General features: G+C 48.8%; 12 protein-coding genes across 12 annotated transcripts; 6 read left to right on the forward strand and 6 right to left on the reverse strand.

The window, feature by feature from the left end:
• Positions 1-177: 177 nt before the first annotated feature.
• Positions 178-998, forward strand: AO090120000358 (uncharacterized protein; the record flags this gene model as incomplete). The annotated part of the gene is made up of 3 exons (XM_001824027.3): positions 178-484; positions 536-610; positions 658-998. 3 exons carry the CDS (start codon positions 178-180, stop codon positions 996-998), a joined length of 723 nt encoding a protein of 240 aa, XP_001824079.3.
• Positions 999-1,784: 786 nt separating this feature from the next.
• Positions 1,785-3,724, reverse strand: AO090120000359 (putative integral membrane protein (Ptm1); the record flags this gene model as incomplete). Its single annotated transcript, XM_001824028.3, has 7 exons — positions 1,785-2,066; positions 2,131-2,741; positions 2,794-2,868; positions 2,917-2,957; positions 3,013-3,335; positions 3,389-3,586; positions 3,650-3,724. 7 exons carry the CDS (start codon positions 3,722-3,724, stop codon positions 1,785-1,787), a joined length of 1,605 nt encoding a protein of 534 aa, XP_001824080.3.
• A 441-nt stretch (positions 3,725-4,165) lies between these two features.
• Positions 4,166-5,317, forward strand: AO090120000360 (uncharacterized protein; the record flags this gene model as incomplete). Its single annotated transcript, XM_001824029.1, has 2 exons — positions 4,166-4,251; positions 4,318-5,317. 2 exons carry the CDS (start codon positions 4,166-4,168, stop codon positions 5,315-5,317), a joined length of 1,086 nt encoding a protein of 361 aa, XP_001824081.1.
• Positions 5,318-5,468: 151 nt separating this feature from the next.
• AO090120000361 (DUF4112 domain-containing protein) lies at positions 5,469-6,399 on the reverse strand (the record flags this gene model as incomplete). The annotated part of the gene is made up of 3 exons (XM_001824030.3): positions 5,469-5,985; positions 6,040-6,254; positions 6,325-6,399. 3 exons carry the CDS (start codon positions 6,397-6,399, stop codon positions 5,469-5,471), a joined length of 807 nt encoding a protein of 268 aa, XP_001824082.1.
• Positions 6,400-7,211: 812 nt separating this feature from the next.
• Positions 7,212-9,839, forward strand: AO090120000363 (decapping enzyme complex catalytic subunit DCP2; the record flags this gene model as incomplete). The annotated part of the gene is made up of 2 exons (XM_023237709.1): positions 7,212-7,242; positions 7,483-9,839. The coding sequence occupies 2 exons, from the start codon at positions 7,212-7,214 to the stop codon at positions 9,837-9,839; spliced, it is 2,388 nt and encodes a 795-aa protein (XP_023092510.1).
• A 298-nt stretch (positions 9,840-10,137) lies between these two features.
• Positions 10,138-11,481, forward strand: AO090120000364 (YgfZ/GcvT domain-containing protein; the record flags this gene model as incomplete). Its single annotated transcript, XM_001824032.3, has 1 exon — positions 10,138-11,481. One exon carries the CDS (start codon positions 10,138-10,140, stop codon positions 11,479-11,481), a length of 1,344 nt encoding a protein of 447 aa, XP_001824084.3.
• Positions 11,482-11,593: 112 nt separating this feature from the next.
• On the reverse strand, positions 11,594-13,046 carry AO090120000365 (putative cell cycle control protein (Cwf23); the record flags this gene model as incomplete). Its single annotated transcript, XM_023237710.1, has 2 exons — positions 11,594-11,661; positions 12,287-13,046. 2 exons carry the CDS (start codon positions 13,044-13,046, stop codon positions 11,594-11,596), a joined length of 828 nt encoding a protein of 275 aa, XP_023092511.1.
• Positions 13,047-14,340: 1,294 nt separating this feature from the next.
• Positions 14,341-15,009, reverse strand: AO090120000366 (uncharacterized protein; the record flags this gene model as incomplete). The annotated part of the gene is made up of 1 exon (XM_023237711.1): positions 14,341-15,009. One exon carries the CDS (start codon positions 15,007-15,009, stop codon positions 14,341-14,343), a length of 669 nt encoding a protein of 222 aa, XP_023092512.1.
• A 153-nt stretch (positions 15,010-15,162) lies between these two features.
• Positions 15,163-15,705, reverse strand: AO090120000367 (uncharacterized protein; the record flags this gene model as incomplete). Its single annotated transcript, XM_001824034.3, has 1 exon — positions 15,163-15,705. One exon carries the CDS (start codon positions 15,703-15,705, stop codon positions 15,163-15,165), a length of 543 nt encoding a protein of 180 aa, XP_001824086.3.
• Positions 15,706-16,319: 614 nt separating this feature from the next.
• Positions 16,320-16,802, forward strand: AO090120000368 (uncharacterized protein; the record flags this gene model as incomplete). The annotated part of the gene is made up of 1 exon (XM_001824036.1): positions 16,320-16,802. The coding sequence occupies one exon, from the start codon at positions 16,320-16,322 to the stop codon at positions 16,800-16,802; it is 483 nt and encodes a 160-aa protein (XP_001824088.1).
• A 314-nt stretch (positions 16,803-17,116) lies between these two features.
• On the forward strand, positions 17,117-18,807 carry AO090120000369 (uncharacterized protein; the record flags this gene model as incomplete). The annotated part of the gene is made up of 4 exons (XM_023237712.1): positions 17,117-17,204; positions 17,269-17,649; positions 17,710-18,710; positions 18,760-18,807. 4 exons carry the CDS (start codon positions 17,117-17,119, stop codon positions 18,805-18,807), a joined length of 1,518 nt encoding a protein of 505 aa, XP_023092513.1.
• Positions 18,808-18,916: 109 nt separating this feature from the next.
• AO090120000370 (amidohydrolase family protein) lies at positions 18,917-20,121 on the reverse strand (the record flags this gene model as incomplete). Its single annotated transcript, XM_001824038.3, has 2 exons — positions 18,917-19,077; positions 19,134-20,121. The coding sequence occupies 2 exons, from the start codon at positions 20,119-20,121 to the stop codon at positions 18,917-18,919; spliced, it is 1,149 nt and encodes a 382-aa protein (XP_001824090.1).
• Between the last annotated feature and the right edge of the window lie 197 nt (positions 20,122-20,318).

Raw genomic sequence — 20,318 nt, forward strand, 5'->3', positions numbered from 1 at the left:
TCTTGGACAGGAATTGCAGAACGTATCTGTAGACGACTTGGCTGTCTTTCTCACTGTCAGTCTAACTCGCAATTCTGACTCATCAGTCTAGACTAACGATCGCAGCTCGAATATGCCTCGCAATGCGCCTACCTTCTAATTGCAGCAGCCGTAAAAACCAGTCTACTCGTGTTCATCATGCGCCTCTTCCCTACTCGATTCATCCAGGTTGCCGGAAAATCCCTTCTTCTATTCATCGCTGTCTTCACAATATCTGGCACGCTGGCGCTGGTGTTCCAATGTCGACCCGTCCAGGCAGCCTATGATAAGACCATTCCCGATGCCAGCTGCTACCCGACTGAAACCTCATATGCCATTTTGATGATGCAGGGAGTCATCATGTTCGTGCTTGATGTGATGATACTTGTGCTACCAATGCGCCCAATTTGGCAATTGCAAATGCCATTAAAGAAGCGGTTACTTGTCATAGGGTTGCTATGTATTGGTCAGTAGCTGGCTAGAATGTTGGAGTGAACCAAGACTGATGAAGGGCTAGGGTTTACCGCATGCGTCGCCGCTCTTGTGCGGTTCTCAACGCTTAGTTTTACTAACGACACGACTAACTTCACCTGTGAGTGCTTCGCTACCATCTTCAAAAAGACTATGCTGATCCAACAGATTCGGCATCGACATCTCTTATCTGGATGGAAATCGAGTTCAACCTCGGCCTCATGTCGGGATCTCTGTCCTCCCTACGGAAACTCTTCAAGGTTCATGCTCCATCTAGTTCTGCCGACGCCTCTCAAGGGGAATCAAGCCAGCCCGCGAACCTCGAACTTCCCAGGTCCCGGGCCTCCCGGCACAGCCGCCTCAGAGGCGGAATCATGAAGAAGACCGAAATAGTAAGAGTATATGAAACGAGTGAGAGCCAGGAACATATTGCCCCGATGAATGCACTGGGTGAAACCACCAATACTACCAAGGCATATGAGGCGAGGGCGAAATCAACAAATCTTTGAGGCGATATATAACCTAGTCAAGCTTGGAATTTTATTTCTGTTACCCTTGTTATTCAAAGAGTCGAGTTACTGTCTGCGAGTCAAGCAAAGATCCGATTCATATTGAACAGAAGTACCCCATACATCTGGCGACGAGTGTGGTGAGAAATCGGTTTCAACGACCGGGAAGTTACGTCAAACTCAATGCATGCTTCCATCCGCACGTGGCACCCTGAACGAACCAAAGCTTGATAAATAACTGCACGGCTTTTCAGAAGTCCCTATTTACACTGTTATTCGAGAAGGGATACCCGGGGCACAGTATAGTATCAGGGTTTGTCTGTCTGGGAGCTGCCACTGAAACAGGCATCTTCTAATTGACTGCAAATCATATAACCATGACTAAATAATAGTTGATCTCATTATAACGACCGGGTTCGTATGTACATAAGTCTCTTAGACTATTCAGGAGCAGGAAACATCGCAGTTTTCATGTCGACAAGATCAGATGTGGCGTAAGAACTAGTGGTTTTCCTTTCTTTCATTGCTTTTTCTTCTTTCCCTTCCTCCTTGTTGGCCGGGGAAAACACGGAACTGATACGAACTTGAACTAACGAGCCAAACGCCATTATATGCTTGCGAAGGATCAATAAAGTCCAATGCGTCGATTCGTTTAAATAGTTGACAATAAAGGTATCTCTCATCCTCAATGATATCAGTACATAGTGACGCGCGCCCTGCAGTCACAAATAATCGTTGCTCAATTCGAAGGGAATAAAAACCTAGCTTTTGTGAAGCTATGCGCTACTAAGCGTCTTTGCCGGTAAGTCGCTTCCTCTCGCCCGAGTCGCGGGACAAATCATCCTCATCATCCGACCACTTGTCTCCATCCTCACCGACGGCAAAGATGGTTTCTCCATCAAGGGATTCCCGTTGGCGTGGTGCAGCCGGGACGGGCTTAGGCGGCACAGGCGACAGATCACGGCGCTGCTCATGGGCAGAACTTTCCGGAATACCGCCGAGTGCGTCTTCCTCGTCCAACTCGCTATTAAAGGACCGGATCTCAAACCCGTCATCATCTTGAGCAATCTGTACATCATATTAGTACCAGTCATCCGTATATTCCTTTCCTTATGTTGGAATAATGCCGTACCTCATCACTCATTGCAAAGCGCCTGTTGTTGGCAGTGGGACGCCACAAGTAGGCGACAAATCCGATGTCGAACAGGTAGACCAGATTGAGCCAGCCATCCAACACGAACCACCGGCTCTTCCAATGTTCTGGTACAAAGCTTGCTTCGCTGCGACCAGCAAAGGCAATCGAGTTGATGAAAAAGAAGCCGAAAATCACGATGATGCTGCCCAAGATGCACCACCACAGCTTCTTGTACATCAGTGCTTTGACCTTTTGCTTCCTGTCGATAAGATCTTTCATGGTTGCATTCAACGAATTCAGGGTCCACACGTAAAACGCAGTCAAGGTGCCCGCAAGTGGCAACACAATGAGAAGAACAAGCGGACCAGCACTGTCTGGTGTTATTGACAGACTTGCAACGGCGTAAATAACGGCGAAAATGAAGTGGCCGATAGCAAGGATGCGGACATAGATCATGGCCCGACCGAGGGAAGGCTTGACAACACCGTATCCCATACACACAATAAGAAGCAAGAAGAACGAGAAAGCATTCCGGCCCGCATTAAGAACGGCTACAATGACCATTAGTACCTTTGCACCAACGTTCAGGCCGTGTCGGTTCTGGTAGTCTGCATATCGTTAGAGAGTAAGCATCTCGACTGTATATCAGCTTCGACATACCATAGAAGCCCCAGGTCATCAATTGTTCCACAATCAGGAAGACCAATATAGCGGTGATATAATTTTGCACAGGCACTGTCGTGGGTCAGTAATTGTTGTAGGTAAATGGACGAAGTCGCTTACAGATGTCGTGGCGATTTTGTACATATAAGAAAGCCCAGAACCTGTGTCCAATGAGTATAGACTTCAAAATATTGCAAGATATTTGTATGGACATACACCCCAATAAGAGCGTAGACTATTGTCAAGCCTCCGTAAAATGGGAGCTTGGCGATCTGCGCAGCCGGAAGTTCACCATATGCGTTTCTGAACTCGACGACGGCTTTGTAGTCCCTTCCCGAGTATCCATAAGTGCTCACACAGTAGAATCCTGTTTTCTTCACGGGGTAGTTGATTGCGGCAGGATTATTCAAGTGGACTGCCTGAGTTACAATTGTGAATTCGGACTCGCTCGCGTTCGGGGCAAGGATGAAGGAGCCAATATCGCCAGGCTCGCAGAGCTTGTCATTGACACTCTTTTCGTCGCAAATGGTTTCCTTCTCCTATGATGTTTATTAGCTGGTAGATACCTCCAGACGTGATCAAAGAAATATACATCGGCATCATCGGATACAGTTCTCCCAATTAAAGCTTCGTCGGACCATTCAAAGATCACCAAGCTGACGAGAGGGTCGCTATCGCCAGCATCGCCGTCACGAACAAATTTAGTCAATATGAAGGGATCAACATCTCCACCCCAGGCTTTGCGACTGTACATCCCCGAACATCGCTGCCTGTGAGCTTCATCCTGTGTCTATAATAAATGGCCAACTGTTAGAACTTGCAGCTTAAGAATGGCTTCTGATGGTTGGCGCACCAATTCCACTTCATTTGCGAGTGCACGACCCGCCAGCAGGGCAGTTAAACAAAAGGTCTGGAGCCAGCCTTTCATCTTGATCGCTGAAAAGGAGCTAGCCAGATAGTAGTACTAAGCGCGCTCCGGAGATGCCGAAAGCAAACGGTTCTCTTACAACCACAGTATCATGAGAAAAGTAAAAAGAGGATAATATAGGGGGAAGGGGAGAGAGAAGGGATTATAATGGGTTCCGAAGAAACAGCCGACACTTTTGTTCGCAGCTCCGACCTGGTTGGGTAAGGCGGTAGGGATTCGTGGCTACCTTGCACTTGAGATGGAGAAGCCGCGTGTTGATTGTCCCACCGATACCAGAGTATTATCTAAGCCCGTGCTGCGAGAGGAATTGGAGCAAAGCCTAAAAATGTCACCGCCGACGGGATTTCTGCCTCTTGCCGGAATTTTGCCTCTGTCCGATAACAGATACAAATCAAAGAAGCTGAGCACAAGAGCAACCCCGATAGGTGGTAAAAATCAAAAATGCCTGGCAAAGAACTGTCGGATCCTTGCGTGGACTGCCGCGATGCAGAAGCTATTTTGACATTGAGGCGGCGGCGTTTATGCAAGTACGAAATTTATCTACTCTACAAGTGGGGTTATTGTAAATACTAACTGGTTCTTTCTATGTGCAGGGACTGCTATATCAAATTCGTCTCATACAAGGTCTTCAAACGCATGGAAAACTATCGCCTGAATAGAGGTTTCGCAAAAGATAAACCGTGCAAGCTGCTATTTCCGCTTTCTTACGGTCTCTCATCGTCGGTCCTGTTGCACATGTTGCATGACCAACTTGAAGTCCAGCGCTCGAAAGTACACGGTTCCCCGGGCTTTGACTTACATGTGCTTATAATAGAACCTTCGACTATCTCGCCTTCGAATCCTGCACATGATGAGGGTTTCGAGTTGGCTCAGAAATGCTTTCCTTTGTGTTCCTTTACCAAGGTTCCATTTCACAGCATCTTCGCCCTAGTCCCCGATATCAAGGAAACTATGTCCCAGTTTGCTGGCAAAGGATTTGAGGATGATCCTTCGCTGTCGGATGCAGAGCGCCTCAATGCCTTCCGCTCGTGTATTGCAACGTCCACCTCCAAAGCTGATGTCGATCATATCTTGATGAACCGACTGATCGTGGCCTTTGCAAAGCAGATGGATTGCCAGGCAATCATTTGGGGAGATTCGGATAGTAGACTCGCTGCGAAAACACTTGCAAATGTTGCGAAGGGACGAGGCTCTTCAGTAATCTGGCAGGTCTCCGACGGAATGTCTCCTTTTGGCCTGGAGTTCAACTTCCCCCTGCGGGACTTGTTCACAGCGGAATTGAGAGATTATGCCAGTTTCTTCCCGGAACTCACCAAACTTATTGTACCAGATGAGCCACTTCCAGCAAATACTTTAACCAAGAATTTGTCTATCGACGAGCTCATGATGCGGTACGTTCTGACGCAGGGAGAGAAATACCCCGGTGTCATGCTGAACGTTACGAGGACGGCCAACAAACTCGACGTCTCGCAAATGCCAGCCAATCTGTCCCATTGCACTTTTTGCGCTGCTCCTTTGATGAATGAAGTAGGGGGTGGACACACTCAGTTCTGCTACGCATGCGCTCGGTCACGTCCAAGTACAAGCTCGTAATGGGACTTTGCAGAATACTCGATCGATTATTGACAAAACTAAAATAAGATAAGAAGCGTCATAGATCACCCAAGGTATATGTGACCACCAACGCCTAAAAAAGATATATTCGCAAAAAAGGCCTCCCCCCGTGTCTTCATAATATCCATTGTCATCTACGGTCCTGAAAGTTGTCGACGACCCCGTTTTCGAGGTCATGCTCCCGATGCGAGGATCCACCGAACCATTTGGTATGGTTTCGGTTGTCGTGGGAATGATGTGCTGGCTCATTCGTTGTCCGGCGGGTGCTGCTGCGATGCCTGCTCCCATGCCTGCTGCCATGCCTATGGCTCTCGCGCCTTGAAGGACCATCCACTATCGTCTGATCATATCTGTCAAATTCGTCGGGCAGACTTGGATCTGTATCATTCTCTTGGCGTCTTCGCTGTTTCGAGAGCGCCTTGGCTCCCTTCTCCCTCAAATGTTTCTCCAGCATAACAGCATTTCTTGTGTTACATTTATACATGGCGTCTGCAAGATCCCCCACGAAGGGCACGAGACCGATGGCGAAATCAATGATGACATTGATCAGCATCATCATTCTGAGGCGTGTCGGGAGCCCCCCGTCGATCTTGCCGCACGTATTTACTACCATAATCGCAAGTGCAGCATCAACAGCATCACCGGCACTGACCAAGACCACAATTAGTATTGTTAGACTACACAAATTGGCCAGTACTTACAATGGGATCAGGCCAATCACACTGCCCCAGCCAAATCGGATCCCACACAGGCTGAACAGACACAAGTCTAGTCTATATGCCCTGCGTTTCACTTGGGTAAGGACTTTCTGATCATTTTCAGATAGACCTGGTGGCACTGCCTTGCGCCGCTTTTGAGTCTTTTTGCCGAATGCACGGTGCAGACGTGAGGCTGGAACTTCCTCGAAATAAGGATCCTATGATAAATATACTTGTTTAGCCAATCTCCGTATTGAGAGAATATGGGAGGTGCAGTGGACAGCTCACCTCTGTTCCAAAATGGTTTCGTGCCGATTCTGCTAGTATTCTTTTCCCGACTAAAGACACGAGCGGGCCTGACATGATTTTGCAACCAAGTTGTGGGTTATATGGTTAGGTCTTCGTTCCTGTGTCAGTACTCCGTAAGGTTGCGGGGCCTAGTGTTGAATGCCCGGGGGTATTTCCGTCAAAGACCGTATTTCAAAGCGTTCGGTCAGTGCCAATAGCGATAATGAGGAGGTATATATATAGATTCTTCCTTCGAGATGAGATCGGATATAAAAAACCTAAGGGTAGGAATATATTTTGCAAGGAGGGCTCGAAGCGAACATTTAAGCTCTAGCCAAGACAGTTGTTGTTCATGCAGTGGGCTTTTTATCATTCCTGAACCCATGGCCGTGGCCCGTGTGAGGACGTCATCCCGCAGTTTCCAAGTTCCACCCGACTCCCATTACATAATTACATAATGCCGTCGATGATCATGCACTAGCCACATCGCCACACCTGTGGCGCACGGGCATGCCGAACTGTGCTTCCATTGGGCAGCACCGCCACAGGTTCAGCGGGCTGCGATTCAGCAGCTTTGCTCTTGTTGCCGTACGTTGGGGACAACTCAATACCTGTCTATCTCAACCACCTTCCTTCATTCTCGATTTTTCAATCATTTGGTTCGCTGATTAACAAACCATTGGTTTGTTCCCGCCAGCGCCTTGTGTCCTCTGCAGCCACTGTACGCTTCAGGGTTGGCGCTTTGCCAAGCACCCTTCCTTGAAGCTGCATCATCGCTGTGCTGTCCCCTCCAACCCGTCTTCTTCTCACTCCGCGTCCCAGACTTCGGACACCTTTACCCCCTTCCCACCTAGGCTGAGTTGAAATGCTAGGGTACGTCGCACAATATGACAGAAACAAAGATGCATTTAGAAGATTGTAAGTCTTCCTACCTTTCGTATTCCTGACTTGGGAGGGGTCTCTATTGGCTACAGCGATACCGAGACGGCTGATCTTCAATAGGGCTGGATGACCTGTGTGTCCGCTTCATTATAAACTTGCCCCGGGAAGAGCTCGAATCGGTCGAACGTATATGTTTCCAGGTTGAGGAAGCACAATGGTTCTACGAGGATTTCATCCGGCCGTTGGACCCGGCTCTTCCTTCGCTGTCTTTAAAAGCTTTCGCCTTGCGTATCTTCCAACATTGCCCGCTTATGTCACAATGGTCACATTATCATCATATAACAGCATTTTCGGAGTTTCTGGCATATAAAACCCGTGTTCCGGTGCGCGGGGCCATAATGCTCAACCAAGACATGGACGAAGTAGTTTTGGTCAAAGGCTGGAAGAAGGGTGCCAATTGGAGTTTCCCACGAGGGAAAATCAACAAAGACGAAAAGGATCTAGACTGCGCTATTCGCGAAGTGTATGAAGAGACCGGCTTCGATATTCATGAAGCTGGGCTCGTTAAGAACGAAAAAGACGTCAAGTTCATTGAAATTACTATGCGAGAACAGCACATGAGATTATATGTCTTTCGTGGGGTACCTCGCGATGCTCACTTTGAACCACGCACTAGAAAAGAAATCAGCAAGATTGAATGGTACAACTTGTCGGAGCTGCCAACATTGAAGAAGAGCAAACAGCAAGACCAGGGCTTCACGGTTACGAACGCGAATAAGTTTTATATGGTCGCACCATTCATGCATCCGCTCAAGAAATGGATCGCACAGCAGAAGAAGCTCGACGCGAAAATGCAAGTGGGTGCGACTCAAGTGTTACCAAATGAGGGCGAGATGTCGATGGATGAAGGTTTTGCGGCGCCTAGTCAGTCTCTAGGATTGGCTTCTTCCAGCGACCTGCCCGAGGTCGCGCCATCTCAGGATGCCTCCGCCCATCTCAAACGCCTCTTGAACATCAACGACGCTTTTCATACGCCAAGCACAGCTCCCTCTGTCGATACATTACCAGCTAACGCCTTTAAATCTAATGCTCTTTTGGAGCTTTTGAGAAGTGGCTCCTCCCGCGAACCTAACCCACAGACCCCGAGAAATGAGCAAACGTCGCCAACGCATGCCATTACTGCAGCAGTGCCTCCTCAACATCCAGCTTATCCTGCTCCGACCTTGTTCCCAGGGTTTCCTGTGCAGGGTCAAAGTTCACAGCCTGGTTATCTCTCACAGTTTTCGACACGACAACCACCTAGCGCATCATCTCATATACCACATACAAACAACCATGTCCTTGACCAGCATATGTCTCAGCGGCCATTAGCCCAATCATCTCCCGCGATGAATCAGCATGGCCATCCAACTGGGTATGGTGGAATGGATGCTTATCACATCTCTACACAACCTTACAATGACGCACATTTGCCGTCCGGTCCACATGCTACACCGGCAAACCAAGCGCCTGCGGCCCCTTACCAGCGGACTGGAGACCCGTTTTCTCAACCAGCTCAGCCACCCCAGGTCCAAGGAGCGAGTGTGCGTGTGCCGCCTGCCAGTAAGCTACCGCCTCCGAAACTCACAAGTCACTCATTGGCGCTATTGAGCGTTTTCAAGGATGAGGCCTCGAAGACGCCTAAGACATCTCATGCATCTTTGACGCCACAGCCTGATCAGGTGCCCATGAACGGGCGCAAGTCGTCGCAGCATCAGGATCAATTGTTAAGCCTCTTGAGAGGTTCTCCGGTTACCTCTGGGTCGACACCAGCCGAATTAGCAGGCCATTCAAACTCTCCCACTAGAAAGCAGATTCTACAACGGCCACGTGATTCTAGCCCTACCCAACAGGCACTTGCTTACGCTAGTGCGTTACCAAAGGGCAGTCCCTTGAATTCAAACGTAGCGTCTAGACCTGTGCACCCATTACAGCCTGAGGCAACTGCTAAGCCACCTGGCAAAAGGAATCAGAATATTTCGAGTCGAAAGAACAAGGATCGACAGCCCCAGGGCCTCTCTTCACCCATTACAATCTTGGCTAGACCCCAATCCGCTAAGAGAGAGCAATCACCTAATCCTGCGGTGGCATCATCCTCGAGGACTTCATCCCGTACCCGCAAGGATAGCAAGCCGAAGAGCTCTGAACCCCCGAAGCCTTTCCAGCCACAAATTCTCCGCCGTCCTCAAAATTTGGACCATATACTTCCTGTACGGACCAAGGAACCGCAAGATTCAGAACAGCCAGATGGTCCTCAGATTCCAAGCACTGAACAAGAGGCAAGCAATTTTGATCGCCGACCAAGTCAATCCGCTGCTCAAAAAGAGACTCTTCTCTCCCTTTTTGGCAAACAACCGGCATCACCGAGCGTTTCGCCCGCAAGAGAGCTCAATGTCCACATTTCAGGATCAAAGCCAGTAACATCATCCGTTGTCAGTCCGCTTTCGCCTCTCAATCTCCCCACTCCAACTGGGATGAGTAGAGATTCTCCCGCGCCAGAAGATAATGGAAGCTTGAATGCGAGAGTGTCTTCACCAGATAACAAGGCTTTCTTACTTGGATTCTTGCAAGGTGTTGCCAAAGGGAACAAGTAGGCGTGCTTGTACCTGGCATTTCCATATAGTACAGTACTAAATACAGCTCTTTGCTTGGGCAGGGTTCGTGGCGCTTTGGACGGTATAATTCAATAGGCTATATTCATTATCGTTTCTTGGACTTCTCAATTTCTCTGTACGTAATGAGTGGTCAACAGTAATTAAGTGGGGCGTAGTATATATTCTGCCGCGTGCCACCGCCCGCTAATTGATATCATTGCCCATGGAGCTTTGGTTGATTTGTAAACTTTCTCCGAAGTCGCATCCACTTTCTTAACAGCGCCATTCGTTAAGCATGATGCGTCCTAGCACATCTGTTCGCACGATATGTGCTAATTGCTCGAACCATACCCGGCTCTTCTCAACCACCGTCCGTTCACGCTCGCAGCAGAAGAGCGATGCCACTCCAGCTTCCCCGCCGCAGGCCGGTTATGCTCGCCTCACGAACCGAGGCCTGATTTCCATCACCGGGGTCGATAGTACCACCTTCCTTCAGGGGCTTATTACCCAGAACATGTTAATAACGAACGACCAAAACCGCGCAACCCGTCAAACTGGATCCTATACAGCCTTCCTCAACTCTCAAGGTCGAGTGCTTAACGATGCTTTTCTGTATCCGCTTCCACAAGCAGACCTTACGTCGCCCGACGAACCCGCATGGCTCATCGAAGTCGATAGGAACGAAGTAGCGAGTCTCATGAAACATTTAAAGAAACACAAGCTTCGTGCGAAGCTAAAGCTACGTGCTCTTGAAGACGGCGAACGCACGGTGTGGGCGTCATGGAAGGACCATGAACAACCCCGCTGGGCCGCATATAACCTAGAATCCCCATCCTCCTCTCCGTTCTCGCCTTCGTCCTCGATCGCCGGCTGCATTGATACAAGAGCTCCCGGATTCGGCTCCCGCATTATCACTCCAGGTGCGGAAGACCTCCGGACCCACGTTCCTGACGAGACTCAGATTGCGGGTTCGGAGGTGAGTCTTGGAGCCTATACCGTGCGACGAATGCTGCATGGTATTGCCGAAGGCCAGTCTGAGATTATTCGTGAATCGGCGCTCCCGTTGGAATGCAATATGGATATGATGAAGGGAATTGACTTCCGCAAGGGCTGCTATGTGGGTCAGGAGCTTACGATTCGTACCCATCACACGGGTGTTGTACGGAAGCGGATTTTGCCCGTGCAGTTATATACAGGAGATCAGGATGCTCTTGAGTCGGCTGGGGCGCCCGTATATGATCCTACTGCGGAGTTGCCTCTACCTCCAAGCGCGGCGAATATGTACAAGATCAGTGCGCGAAGGGCGCGTAGTACGGGCAAGTTCCTCGGTGGAGTTGGTAATATCGGTCTTGCATTGTGCCGGTTAGAGATGATGACCGATGTTACTCTTACTGGCGAGCGCACCCAGTATAGCCCTGAGCAGGAGTTCAAAGTATCATGGGATGCGGCAGAAGAAGGTTCATCAGAGCACCAGGAGCCTGGAGAGGTCAAAGTTAAAGCTTTCGTGCCTTCTTGGACGAGGGACTTCATCCTCAATGGAGGGGTGAAGAAGAACACCCGTGGTCGTGAAGCCGAAGGCCATCGAGCACGGGAGTTCCTGGAGCAGTTAGAGGAAGAAGAGTCGCTCCGACAGAAAGAGTAATAGACCTTTATGATATAGCATATGTATAGTAACGACCATGTATCATAGCACAGCAATCCAGACCAAGGGTGTTCCATATAGTTAAGGGTATCTCTTGTAGTAAAAAGTCTATCTATACATAATCCCCACAACGCCAGTTATTTGCCCGATTAAATCTCAGCCGCAAGTTAGAGGAAGAACCTGTAAAACTGATACTGATGCCGGAATATGCGGTTAGAGGAGGGAAGAAAAAGGAACCAGAGTAAAAAAAAAAACAAACAACATGCTAATTAAGCATTGGCTTCAGCGGCCGCGGCCTCGGCGGCATCTGCAGCCTCATCTTCTTTCCGAAGCTGCTCTTCAAGAGCTCTGCGCTCCTTCTCCCGCTGCGCAGTCTTTAGTCGCATTAATGTTATTTCTTCCATGCTAGGGGCACTTGGACCGTTAGTCGACGAACTAGAGGTCGACTTAGCTGAACCAGCTGCGGCTGCAGCAGACGCGAATGAACCGAAAGATGGCGCTTTACCGGGCTTTTTTCCATCTGAGCCCGTCGTCTTGACCCCAGGGAAACCGAATGAAGGCTTGGGAGGCGCAGCTGGCATCGTTGGCTCACTTTTCTCCGCAGGAGAAAGAGGACGGTTGTCAGACCCTGCCCCTAGATCAGGTTGATTGCCAGATGCCCAGAATACAGAGTCGATTAAGCCCCAGTCGCTACCTGCTGGCCCAGCGCTTTGGCGTATCTTCTTCTCACTGTCGAGAACGGCAGCATGCGCACCCACGATGGAAGTAAAGACCACAACGCCCGTTGCGACAGTCTTTTTCTCACGCTTATCTCCAATACGTTGCCGCTTATCCTTGAGCACAACAACACTTTCAACCTTGCCAAACGGAGTGAACAAAGACGTTAAGCGATCCTTATCCAAGTCCACGCCCCGACCTTCACGAACCCAACGCGCCTTCACAGCTCGTTCGAGTTCCGGCACATTCGCTCCACCTTCCTGCGAACGATCGACCCGCTGGCTACTCTTATCGGCAGCCTTCTGTGCCTCTTCCTCCTCCTGGCGCATCTGCTTCTCCTCCTCATCGACCTTCTGCTTCAATCGTTCCTCCGCCTCTCGTCGTCGCCGCCGGCCATCCTCCGCGATCCGCTCAATTTCCCGCTGCAGCTTCTCCTCCGCATCATCATCCCCCGTCCCACTCATCCACGTCCGTTTCACCCCGCGAGGCGCACCACCCACCGCCGCAGCACCAGCGCGTTCCCTCGCTTCCAGATCCTCCCTCATCTTCCTCTTCGCCGCATCCATCATATCCCGCTCGCGCTGCTTCCGCTGTCGCGCCTCCCGCGCATTATCGTAGAGCTGTCGTACCGACGGATCAGAGAGGACATCGTAGGCAATCTGTAACGTGTGGAACTTGTCGATATCTGCAGGTGTTGGGTTCGCGATTTTATCGGGATGGTATTTCAGAGCAGTCTTTCGGTACGCCCGACGGATCTCGTTTTCGGCGGCTGCTGGGGAGATGTCTAGTAGAGCGTAAAAATCTTGATTGGAGGCGGCGTGCGCCTTGAGATCATCGTTTGAAGCCATCTTGTTTGAGCTTCCACGGTGATGTCTTTAATATGTAGCGATATGGAATATGGTGACTGAGGTGGGTATGGAGGCTTGCGCTTTATACGCAAGTATTCTCGGGTACCCTAATTAATTTCGATTTAAGGTGAAGGTGCTTGAAATATAATGTTGTGAAATGACTTGGGAAAATAAATGTTGTTATTGAACTCATTGGCGGAGGCGGTGGCGGAACTTAGAATTTACTGTCCAGGCTTGGTTAGTTTGCTCTTTTAATTAAATAATTAAATAAAATGATCTGACATGGGCCGTGATCTCCAAATTGTCGAGAGGCAGCAAAATTAAGACTAGACAGATACCAGCTCAATTCTACCTCAGCTTTCGATCTATATATACATTTGAAATATATCCCTTGACTATTGATATCTACAGGCTAGGAGAATACGACAGCAAGAGCACTTGCAACTGCCGGATTTTTGGATGTAGAGCACGTCAGCCTGTTCATTTCTATAACAGTTCACCCTTAGAGTTAGGCATTGCCTGTCAGATCACTCCGGTCTTCTGTCACTACATCAGTAGAGGCGGTTAGAGCTATCGCACTGCTACTTGATCTAGACCCTCGCACTCTTTCAGCTTTTCTCACAGGAGTACGTTGCCAATTGTGGCTAGCATTGGCTTCCGGGCTCCATATGATCTTCGTGCAATTGTGGAGCCAATGGAGGAATCCAGCATCCAAGTCAATGTCACTCCCGAGTATACATTTTTTGTCCAGTAAAATAATATGGACATCATGGGGCATCAGAGAAGCTGGGCGAGATCCCGTAGCGATCGACATACAAGCAGTAGAGACGTGTGGCATCCAAGCGAGGCTTGATTTGCGGGGGACAGTCAACAGCCTCCTAAACCGACTCCAAGAGGTCTACCGCCGCGGGGACTCTTGACTTAGACACCTGCAGAGCTATGACCAGAGGATCTTTAGCATATTCTGTCGCAAAACTCCTAGTAAGTGCTGAGTTTCATCTGCATAGCGCAATGCTGCTATCTTAATGGAAAACAGGTTGTATGCAAGGAGTGTATTAAGCGGCCGTTGCTTTTGAGAGTCCAAATTCAAATGATCGACGGCGGATTTCGAATCTCTTCTGGTTAAGCCTGAAGCTCGGAGCCTGTTGCGACATGGGAACAGTAGTTCCTATGAGTTCAGCGACGGGGATATTCACCATAAGGTGCGCCACTAAAGGCGACAAGGTTATGATAAAGTGACCGGCGAGTGGTTACCCCTCTCTCCGTATCCCTTCACCTCCCCTCTCTTTGCTATTTATGTCTGACGGATTTTCTCGAATTCTGGCAATCCCCAAGTCACCATCCAATCAGAACCTAAAACAGCTTTAGCCGTGGCGCGTTCTTCTGGCTTAAATGCAAGCATTGAGCGAAGCATGGTTAGGATGGCCACCATCTCGTCCCTATCGAATCCACCCATGCCTATTTTGTCTCGCGGCGCTTGTATCTCCTTTTCAAAACAATGCTCAAGAGATGGGAAAATAAACCGGTCCTTCTTTGGCTCTCCTCTCTCCTCAAAATATTCATGACGTACCTCCCAGCTGTCCCACCACTCAAGTGGCAATGGCCCGAGGATATCCACCTGCTGAGATGAAATGTCGTCATGTGTGGCAAGTGTGGCATCAAAGAGTGGGCGCGAGCTAAAGATAGACCAAATGGCACATGCAAGAGTCCAGATGTCAGTAGGAAATGAAAGAGGCTTGTCAGGTTCAAAATAGGCGTCAGGTGGTAAGACAGATAGAGGTGCATGGCACTGGTCGCCACGTCGCTTCTGCTGGGAATCAGTAGGAGAGAAGGCTTCACCAAAGTCACTGAGGAGGAGATGGGCCTCGGCAAGGGTAACCTCATTTGCTTTCTTCCCTAACCATACTGGCACAGTTCCACGAGCAGGGGTACCGGCGGGAAGAGGTTGTCCATCAAGTCGCATAACTGCTTCTGTGTACGGCTCACCAAACTTTTGGTAGAGCTGCTCAACAGAGAGTCGATCGAAGCTAGTTGGCAGCCGTATCAGAGCATTTCCAAGGTGAATATCTAGGTTTCACGAATTAGTGATGACATCTTGCTATTCTTGTCATAACTCTCAGGGAACAGAAAACCAGACGAACTCCCACCCAACTGGCTTACCTCCGTGAACAATCCCTTGGGCATGGATATATGCAACAGCCAGAACAAGTTCAGCAACGAGAGCACGCGCAGTCTCGATTTTGAAGAGATGGGAGAAGCTTGCTGCAGCTACACTGCTTTGTGCTGGAGGTGTTACATAGCATTTGTGACATCCATTTGGGCCCTGAATTTCAAATCGGTCTTGAATTATGGGAATGATGGAGCGGCCTGGATCATCAACCCCAGGGGAATTTGCAATGGCACATAGAATGTCAGCCTCATGAGGAGATGAATCTCCAGTGCTGATTTTCACAGCAACATACACTGCCTGGTGCTCATCGCGTGAAAGCCAGATTGTCGAATATGCTCCATGGCCCAGCTTGTGAACAACACGATACCGGCCTTTAAGCACGTCTCCAATGTGTATTGGATGATACCCCCCAGGACGATATCTCTCCAACCTCTCTACACCCTCAATGGGCTGGTATTCGAAATAGGGGACATTTTCAATTGAGGGCATAGTGAGCCCGGATTTTGCGGCAAACTGCCTAGGGAGATGTAGGAGTAGATGAGGGTTTGGGAGATGTCTTAGGAGAGAGTTTCGCTTGTAATAGGCAAGGAAGCCAGAGATTGAGGGCGCTAATGATCTCATAACAACGACATTCTTGCTAGCACTTAGGGATTGTGAGAAAGAAAAATGAAGCAACCACAAGAAGATAAGCTAAGCGCTACAGTCAGTGACCTCCAGTACCTGTTGGAGCATACGGCTCTCCTTTGGTCATGACCTTGCTTAATCACCATGACTAAGCTTATTAGCCAATGATGAAGCTTTTCAGTATTACTACACATAGCATGGTACTATTTCCCAGTTACAGTACTACTAGTAGTTACCTACTAAGTATCAAGTACTGGCACTAACTTGGTTACATGCAGATTCAGAACGGGTGCATATGGGACCCCATGCAAATCGTAAATAGTTCCTATGTAGTATAGGGGATAATCTGATCAGTATATACTCAATCGGCACGAGTGTAGACGTACTATAGGGCCTACTGAGTCAATAGTCACCACGGATCAGCCTTGACTATAAGATGACTACTGCGGACCGTCCAATATCTCACGCGAGATGCGATAATGGAGATCATCATCTTCCACAAATACATAATGCTCAGCTATTCTGCTGGTGGCCCTTACAAACCAGACCAACCTCCTCGATCAAAGACCTTTTCACACACTGCCTCCTACAAACCGCCGAAGAAGATGAAGTCTCTCACTATCTTTCTTTTCTCCCTCCTTGTGCTCATCGCAACAACTGCTGCCGACGAAATCACAAAGCGCAAAAGGCTTATCGAATGCGCGAACAAAGAATTGGACAAGGAGAATGCCGGATGGAAACTTCAGGGTGACGAATTGGAGAAATTGAAAAAGATCATAGACGACGAGGTCTTGAAGGAGCCCCTCAAATCACATACCGCGGAAGAACAAGCAAAAGTCCTGAAGGAAATTGAAGACGCCGGGAAGAAAGACCTGCCAAAAGTTTCAGTCAAACAGCTGGACAAGATTATGGCTAAACTGAAAGAACACTCTATGCATTGCGCCAAGGAGATGAGGAGTTAGAAAATGAATTAATGCGGAGTGGTGGCATTGGCTTGCAGTAAAGGAGTAAAACGGCTCCTTCGGGCAGGACATTATTCAAGATGGAACTTCAAGAACTATTTCATGGGAAAGAGAAGAACACTGCAGCTTGTAAAGTGTTTTTCGACTACACGTCCAGCAGATGAGCACAGTAACAATGCCTTAGATTGACAACCAGACCACCTGATGTAGACCAATGCACGTGTCTGATGGCTCCATCATATATTCCACTCACACAGTATCAAAAAACCACTCACTTGAATATACCTTACAACTGGGGATTCCTCCCAGAAAAGATGGACGACGAAACTATGCCCTCCCCAGCACAGCTGGCTCTCGCAATAGCCATCGTCAAGCAGAAACCAGCAGACTTAAGTGTCAGAGGTAAACAAAGACTAAATCAACCACCATGATTGTATCTACTCACCAAAAATGATAAACCTTGCAGAGTATATTCTAAGAATCAGACAACATATCAAAGACACCCGAGACGCAGACAAATCCTATACCCAGGATAAAGATAGATTCTTCGACAGCGTTTCCTTCTGGCAGCAGGCGTACGAAAAGTCCGAAGCAGAGCAGAGCAAACTCCTAGATCGTATTTATGATCTCGAAAGGCATAATGAAGCACTTAGTGCTAAGTTGCAGGTTCGAAATACCCAGTTCGAGGAGGAACAGTCGTCGACAAAGCGAAAAGCAACCGTTGGTGAAAAAGCCTTTGGAGGCGCAACGACACGGAAAAGAGCCAAGACACAGATGGTTAATGGTGCCTTAGGTCATGCCTCAGCTCCCTGGAATGGACTTGTTCGACTTGATCATACGGGGGAGTGTTAGTTTGTATCGTCGTCCTCATCTTCTTGTGTGCTGCGCTGACTGGTTCTTGTCTCAGCCATCGGTCCAGTCATGAGGCATTATTATACGCTTCAAAAAACCCTTCAGAAGAAGTCCAATGGCTTTGATATTGTTCAGGCTGCAGTAAAGCTATGCGAGACCACTGCAAATGAACTTTCAAAAGTAATCTCGGAGAAAAGAGCGGCCCCTTGTGCTTCGAGGAACAAGGGCTCAACGCGGACTGAGATGCCGACTACCGATGAAGTGCTTCGCTGTGTTTCATGCACTTTCCAGCTTCTATTACGGGTGATAAAGTCTCTATCCGGAACAGATAATGGCATGCAATATTCCAATCGCGTCATTTACCATATTGTGCATCTATATGAATCAACAATGAATGCCTTAGAACAATGGTGCAAGGCCAAATCCGAACAGACACAGTCAGCCAAGCAGAAACACGCCACAAGCAACAGGAAGGCTAAAGACAAACAATTGCATGATTCTAATATGAATACCGATGACGAGGATTTTACGCAGATGGCTCAACTACTAAACGCAATGACTTCCTCACTTGACACTGGGTGTGCGGGACACCAAGATTTGCTAGAAGGGTTTCTATTCATTTTGCTCAATCGCGTCGGAAAGCTGCTGTGCCTGTTCGTCTTTCAGGATCTACAGCTAAAACCTGATCTTCGTGCAGACTTGACAAAACTTCCGCACCCTAGAGGCTTGACAGAACTTGACCTCAGCGATAAGTCATTGTGTTCAGCAGAGATGGAAGCGAAGTGTCTAGTTTGGCTGCTGGAGAGAACATTGGCCGTATTCCGTAGTTTTACTTCATCGTCTTCATCGGCATCTCGGGATAGTGACGGAAGCATAATATTTGCGGCAAAAATCAAGGAAAGACTGCAAAGCACCCTGCTCCAAGCTGTTTTTGGCACGGATTCGACTTGGGGAAAGTCACTCCGGCGACCCGCGCCAACTGATGGAGATCTTCACAATCTACGCCTCCCTTCTCAGAACTCTGATCAATCGGTCCCAGATTGGTTCACGCAAGAGGTATGGACGCTATTAGGATGGGAGATATTGGTGAAAAGCAACGCTTCAGAGCTTTGAATACAGATTTGCCACCAGTTACTACTACTCTATCAATTAGAAGAATGCCAGTGTTCAATACAAAATTAATGGGTATGGTTTCCAATTGTTCATGGACATAAAAGTCGGCTGTTCTTCTCGACAGTTCCTAGTAGTAATCTGATCGAATATCAGTTTAAATCAAGAATCCGAGCTGCATTTCCGCCCAGCACGGCTGCGGCTGCGCCTCCATCATTATCGAATGTAGCGTGGATTGCCTTGTAGTTGGTAGTCACACTGGGCCATTCCCCTTCCTTGTCATCCAAGGGAGGGAAGAACGGGTGGTCGGTACCTAGTACTTGGTGAGCAAGATCCACATTAGACTGGCCTCATTTTGAAAAATCATACCGAAAAGCAGACGATCTGTTCCGGATGCTGCCATTGCTGCTTGCAAGCCGGCGGTGCCATATACCACAGCATCCAGATATATATTGGTCTTCAAGACATCCCACACGTTTCTTTGAGGACCAGGCACATCACCACCGTTGGCAACGAACTTGCGCTCATGATGGATACAGCTCTCGATTCGTCCTGCCAGGAAGGGGAGTGTGCCTCCGGAATGAGCCAGTAAGATCTTCAGCCGCGGAAACCGATCAAAGACACCCGCCAAAAGCATTCGGGTTACTGCAATTGTCGTTTCAAGGGGAAACCCTAAAGCCAGCGGGAGAACATGACCGTAGCGATTCATCGCATCCGAGCCACCAAAAGCTTCGTCCGGTAGTCCGTAATGTGGGTGTAAGAATAGAACTGATTCAGTATCTTGCAGCGCCCCCCAGACAGGATCCAGCTGGGTATCGTCCAGTCCTTTCCCCAGCCCGGAGGTTCCCATGATGACCCCACGCAGATGCGGCAAGGTCTTAAGTCTCTTGATTTCGTCCACGACAATGTCAGCTCTAGGGGCACTCAGCGGCAGCGCACCGAAAGCAAATAGGGATTCCTTCTCGTGTAGCGCTAGGCTTTTGTCTGGGTCACCGGCCTTGTTAACGCGTGCGCATGTGTTTTCAAGATCGTCGTTGATGCGTTGCGCCCATGTCTGCGCTTCTTCAGGTTCGAGGAAGTCCAACCAGGGGTTGGCGAGGGAGATCACGCTGCAGTTGATTCCATGGCGACGCATGAAGGCCAGCTTCACTTCGATATTCCAGTAGGATGAGTCGACTGGACGACCCCGCTCATCGAGGGGAATGGAAGGATCATCATCTGAGGACAGTATAATCAAACGAGGGTCTGTACCATTAGCTGGATCATGGACGTAAGGGACGCTCTTGCGAGCGCGGAGCATTTCCATGTACGCAGGAGGGTAGACATGGGTATGAATATCAACAATTAGAGGTGACATGATTTATTCTGCTCTTCCGAGTCTAACAGCGAGGGTGAAACTGTGTCAAGAGAATGACGATTGACACTTTGCTTGTGAGGTTGATGAGGTTGCAATGAAGAAGAGGGGAAGTTGAGGAGTCGATGCATATGAACATGAGGGTGGGGTTACGATGTGCATCATCTCCGAGATCACTCTTTTCACAATAATCGTAAGCA

This window comes from Aspergillus oryzae, chromosome 5 (genome assembly GCF_000184455.2).
Source record: "Aspergillus oryzae RIB40 DNA, chromosome 5".
Classification (NCBI taxonomy): domain Eukaryota; kingdom Fungi; phylum Ascomycota; class Eurotiomycetes; order Eurotiales; family Aspergillaceae; genus Aspergillus; species Aspergillus oryzae.